This window comes from Artemia franciscana, chromosome 2 (genome assembly GCF_032884065.1).
Source record: "Artemia franciscana chromosome 2, ASM3288406v1, whole genome shotgun sequence".
NCBI classification, from domain to species: Eukaryota; Metazoa; Arthropoda; class Branchiopoda; order Anostraca; family Artemiidae; genus Artemia; species Artemia franciscana.
The window spans coordinates 4,760,279-4,766,278 of NC_088864.1; the positions used below are offsets into that span (position 1 = coordinate 4,760,279).

General features: G+C 33.3%; 1 protein-coding gene across 1 annotated transcript in view; it reads left to right on the forward strand.

Moving 5' to 3' along the window:
* Positions 1 to 4,815, forward strand: part of LOC136036291 (putative divalent cation/proton antiporter TMEM165) — a 40,926-nt gene extending 36,111 nt beyond the window's left edge. Inside the window, exon 6 of the mRNA XM_065718440.1 lies at positions 2,942 to 4,815. Within this exon, the coding sequence (XP_065574512.1) occupies positions 2,942 to 3,012 (71 nt within the window). The 3' untranslated portion in view covers positions 3,013 to 4,815. The remainder of the gene's footprint in view (positions 1 to 2,941) is intronic.
* The last annotated feature ends 1,185 nt before the right edge of the window (positions 4,816 to 6,000 follow it).

Genomic DNA, 6,000 nt, shown 5'->3' on the forward strand with positions numbered 1-6,000 from the left:
CCCATACTGCTTACGTGAACATCTTATTTTATATACAATTAAATTTCTTACTCTTTTGAAATCTTTTACGGGTCCAGTTAAATGCAATTCGTTTCTCACTTTTATCAGATTCCGAATCTCTTGAGTAATCCATGGTTTATCATTAGATTTCACATATTTTTTTTTTTTTGTGGGAAAATTTCACAGTATTTTTCGAACAGTTCCTTACAGAATAAACTTGCCTTTTTTTCACCGTCAGACAATGAGAGAATATCACGCCAGTCACGATCTGTGAGCCATTTCTTGTAGAGATTTACTAGTTCAGGTGTGAAAGGTCTGTACACCACACTATTTATTTGTCTATTTGGGATAAAATGATTGGGTGTCCAAGCAACACACAGGTGATCACTCAAACCTAATGGGGGTAATGTAACTGGAGCATTATAATATTCAGGACAGTTGCTAAAAATGAGATCCAACATACGGTTACCTCTTGTGGGCACATTGACAACCTGCTTAAGTGATAGTGAATTACTTAGCCATTTGGCATCTAAGTCATTAAAGTCACCACACATTATGATACCAGCATTAGGATACAAGGATCGTACATTGTCAGTGCAATTCTGTAAGTAATTCACAAGGTCTTTACGAAAGGGGCCACGGGGAGGACAGTAAACAACACATATCACTAGTGATGCCACTTCCTTGGGAAGCTTCTTAGGCCTGCACCACAACCATAATGCTTCAAAACCATGCTTATTTGGTATATTACTGAAAGTGAGAACTCGATTTCTTATGGACAATCGACAAATAATACCAACACCACCACCATGTGTTACTGTAATATCATTGGGTGTCATTCTAGGTTTGAAATATGTATCATATCCTTCAAATGCTACAACATCTTCAGTCGCGGACCATGATTCACAGATACAAGCAATATCAACCAGTTCATTCTTCAAGCAAAGTTCAACCTCTTCTAATTTGTTCATAAGTGACTGGACATTTGATAATAGTATTTTCGAAAATATATAGGGATGAAAGAATGGCTTTACACTGCGGTCTCGAATCTTCTTGCCAGCACATTGAATCGGTTCTAAGTTGGGATGCTCGGAAGGCATGGTTTGAGGGGTGGGTGAATCTTTGATTTCTTTGAAATTCCAAACTGGTTGGTTGTTAGTACTGGATATATTGTCGGAAGGCTGGCAGATGTTGGTTCTTCCCAGTTTCTCCAAGGTTTTACGAGGAGTGGTTGGTATGAGGGGGGAGGGATCTGCATTGGCTGATTTAAGACAGGTTGTTTGAGCTTCAAGCTCATAAGTGGGACTGTAAATTGTTGTCTTTGGCAACCATGTTTTAACAGAGGTGGAAATTAAATTCCCAGGAGACGAAGCTCATCAGCTTTTTTGATGGCACAGTTTTAAAGATGAAGTCGATGAGGTTTTTACCGCATCAAAGCTTACCGTGTAAACCTCAGAGTCTTTGTCAATCTCTAGGAGATCTGTTATTGGTGGTCCATAATCCATCATTCTTGGTCCGTCTGGACAACACTTGGTTTTGCAAATGGCTTATTGTTCGGTTGTAAAAACTTATTTCTCATTTTGTGATACTAGCGGTTTTTTCTTAGGTATCCTTGTGATTATGAAGCTAAGAATGACCCCCCCCCAAAAAAATAAGAAATGTGCACTTGGTTGAATTCTTTTCTGAACGGTTCATTTATAGTACTAATTATAGCAATATTATGGTATTTCTAGCCTTGGGAACGTTCAAGGAATAAGAGTATGATCATGTAACTGAGCCTTTGCTCTATATGTGTTTAGCACAGTTCAATTAAGTTTTATGTTGCGGAATGGCCTTTACTATGTTTTGTTAAGGCTCTCATTTATCGCTAATTCAGTTATTGGAGCTTACCAGGTTTTTTGGGTGTTAAAAAATAAATGTTGCTGGATTAACTTTCTGTGTCGGACGACCTTTGGATGCGGCAACGTCCATGTTTGATTTATTCTTTAAGTTTTAATTTTACCCCTCAAAAATATTTTTATCTTCAAGTGAACTTGTAAACTAGTTGTAGGTGTGCTGAAAATACAATTCAGTCTAATATCTTTTTCGTTCTCGACGCAGGTTTCTGAATTTGTCCCTTCCCCTCCTCTTTTTTCAGCCAAGAGTATTTATTTTCTTTCTGTTTGTAAGCTAGTCTATTTTTGAAGTCAAAACTGAAAGTAAGCAGTGAAATTAAAGGACAAAAACATTGAAATATTAACGAATTGTGTAGAAACAATGGAAAATGTTTGAGAGAAGAATTCCCAAAATATTCGTGTTTTCTAGAGCCAACACTCTACACACGAGCAAGATCGAGCCAATAAGATGCAGAACGAACCGGTTCAGCATTTTTTTTTTATTCCGTTTTATATAAGTTTCATTAATCGCGCCAGCGTAATTTAGTTGAAGCTTTTGACAGTACTACGAAAGCTGTTTTAAATAAATGAACGTTGCGTAAGCGTTCTAAGACTTCAGGTCATTATCAAAAAGTAATGTTCAATATCGGGTCTTTGAGGGTAATTTCTCCATGAGGATCATATGAGAACTTCGTTGTCCCTTCAGAGAGTTTTTAATGTCCAACCCTGTCTAATTAGATATAACTAGATCTTTAGTCTTTTTTTTAATATTGGAGGGTTATTAATATTGGATCTGTCTTTCATAGTACTTCACGTTACTTTGCTTGCAAATGAATATGTATCTTTATTTAAAGACTAGGTTTTACTGTAAGAATTTTCAATTATTTCTCTTATTTACTTATCTCCTTCCTTTTTCTGCTCAGAACTTAATTACTGAGCTCTAAAACTCTAAAATAAAACTAGAATTGTGTTTCTCCACAGCTATTAATCCGCATATTTTATTGTTAAACCTTATTCGTAATGTTCAATTTTTGTTTTTACTAATGTTCTTTTTCTATTTGTTTTAGTGACCATCATTGGCGGAATCGTGTTTTTAATATTCGCAGTGGCCTCACTGATCATTGGCCCTGATTCCTGATCAGTTACGTGTGAAACTTAGGCAAAGTTTTTTCATTTTGTGACTGTTACTAGGTTAAACTATTGAATTAACTTATTTTTTTGTTTTATTTCGATTTACTTAATAGTTGAAACTGTGCCAGTGAAGCCTAGGAATGATTTTGGACACCCTACTCTGCTTAGTCACCAATTGAATGAGAATTCCTACTTAAGTTTACCTACTTAAGATTATGTTCGTCTGTTTGTCATATTTGGTCTCTTGTGTCTTTTTTCCCCTGTCTTGTCTAGGATATATTGTATGAGATCAATCAACTTGCCAAACTTACCAACATTCCTAAACACCATTTCTTCTAAAACAGTTTTATTCTAAAATCTTCTGTTCAAAGCAAGAACTGACTATAGTTTCTATTTTTTTTTTATTTTACTAACTTCAGCGTCAATGTTTCTTATTATTGGTGTATCAAAGATAGGTCTCCTGACAGATCTTTATCTACTGGTTAAATTTGCAGCTGTGTATTGAGGGTAGATGGACGACCTATAAATATATTGAAGGCAGAGATGAACTAATACTGGGACAGAAAATAATATCTATAACTTGAAGACATTGAATTGATTCTGCTATAAATTGCATTTTTTTATTAATTTTTTTTTGTTTAGATTCTCGAAGAAAAACGATTTACGTTAAAAACTTGAATATTATTTTAGTCCCATTGTAATATTTTTACACTGTTAAATACGCTTTATTTCTTTGGATGTGACGATATTATGATTATGTGTAATATAGTTTAATTATGCAATTATATACTACAATTGCAAAATAATATAATTATATAATAACTATTTTTTAAAGTGATGCTAATGAGGCAGCGAATTTTGCATTCCAAATAGATAAGTTTGTTTCAGAAATATCTCATTCTTTTATTAACAGGACATAATTCCAGCTTTGCTAGATGGCGCTCCTAGGAGGTAGCTATCCATAGATGAAGACAATGTTATAAACTCTCTGTGGTTTAATATAAAAATGAAAATAGATTTCTCAAGCCCTCTTGAGGTTGGGCGGGAACGTTACACATGAAAAAGGAAAGCTGGATTAAAGATAAATTTTAGGGAGAGGAAAGAAAGTAACAACAACAATACAAACAAATCAAAGAAAAAAGTTCTTTTGAAGGCCTTTTTTTATTTTTTGAATCATTACTTTTGCTTCAATCCTTTGACAATCTTCTCAAGGAATTTTTTCGATATAAGCCTAGGACCCCAGCCATACATAAGGAAACATGTTAGAAAAGTTGTTTAGAAAATTTGACCCCTAAAGTCAGTTTCGCAAAGAAAAAAGTTCTTTTGAAGGCCTTTTTTTTATTTTTTGAATCATTATTTTTACTTCAATCCTTTAACAATCTTCTCAAGGAAGTTTTTCGGTATAACCCTAGGACCCCAGCCACACATAAGGAAATATGCTAGAAAAGCTGTTTAGCAAATTTGACCCTCAAAAGTCAGTTTCGCAACGAAAAAAGTTCTTTTGAAGGCCTTTTTTTAATTTTTTGAATCATTATTTTTACTTCAATCCTTTAACAATCATCTCAACGAATTTTTTGGGTATTAGCCTAGGACCCCAGCCATGCATAAGGAAACATGTTAAGAAAACAATTGTTACTTTATAATATGCAGAATTATCATAGTTAACACATTTTGTGGGGGGGGGGGGGAACCTTTATCTTCTCTTCTTTCACTTGTGCATTTTTTTTTAATTTCTCAAAAATAAACACGGATTCAACCATATTTTTCCGTTCCAAATACTCTATATATCTAATTAAACTCCATATTTCTCAAAAAAACATGTTAATAGACAAATCAAAGTTAATAGTTAATCAAAAGTGGAAAGGTTTCGATTTTTTTCCGTTTAACTGATCAAAACCTTAAAAAAGGGGCCTGCAATTTCAGCTAAATTATTCTAGCATAATAAGTCAAGCATAAACTTTTTTATATATTCAGTGTTATTCCCCTGCTGATTATTACCTTGCAAATTATTTAAATATAACTTTAAGATCGTAACCTGTGAAAGGAGGACAACAATCAAGGTATAAGGCTCAAGGACAATTTGGGTAGATACGATAAGAACATTTGTTCATATTCACACAGCATGGTAACTGTTAATTGGTTTTGTGTTATGATATTAATTAATAGTTACCAGGTTGTGTGAATATCAATAATATACAAACTCAAAACAGTTTTTTGTTCTGCTGGAAAAGATTTGTTTTCAAAAATAATATTCAATTTGTAGAATTTTTTCTGAAAAAAATAGAAATTGGATTTTTCAGAGGTTAAAAATACACTTACCCTCTGCTTACTCTTTGATCATGTCTGCTTGATATTACTTTCATCTGCATAATTTATAAGTGCAAACAAGGAATTAATATTAGCTCCCATTCCTTTTCCCTAGATTTTATATTTTATGAATTTTTTTTTTTTATAATTTTTGGATTAGTAGAAACCTAAAATTAGATGGCAATGTCCTATTTTCTATCAGAGTGTGTCTGACCCAACGTTTAAGAAGGAAATGAAACACAGCCGAGAAAAAAAATAATAAAGTAAATGCTGTATGATCTTTTTTTCAAGCATATATTTTCCGTCTGGAGAGCTTTTTTTTAATGCTGTACAAAAATTAGCGTTTTTTATTTTGGTTGCAGTTGTAGCAAAAGGTGCTGTGGTACTGGATATACAGTTCCAAAGGGAGTAGAAAAATTAGAATGAATTTCTAGTTTTTATGCTAGTAGTAACAAACTGTTTAATAAGAAGTATTACTTGGGACTTCAAGACATGGTCAAAACAATTTTAGTGTGAAAAGTTTTATTTTTCAACTATTTTTATATGTGTGGAAAAGATATATTGCATAGTTTGAAAAAATACAAATGACTAAATATCTCAAGAGAGGAGATCAATTGATCTCCATCGTGTTTTGTTTGAGAGTGTTACAAAAATCTCAGTTACACAAAAGCTGTGGTGTATCGCCTTT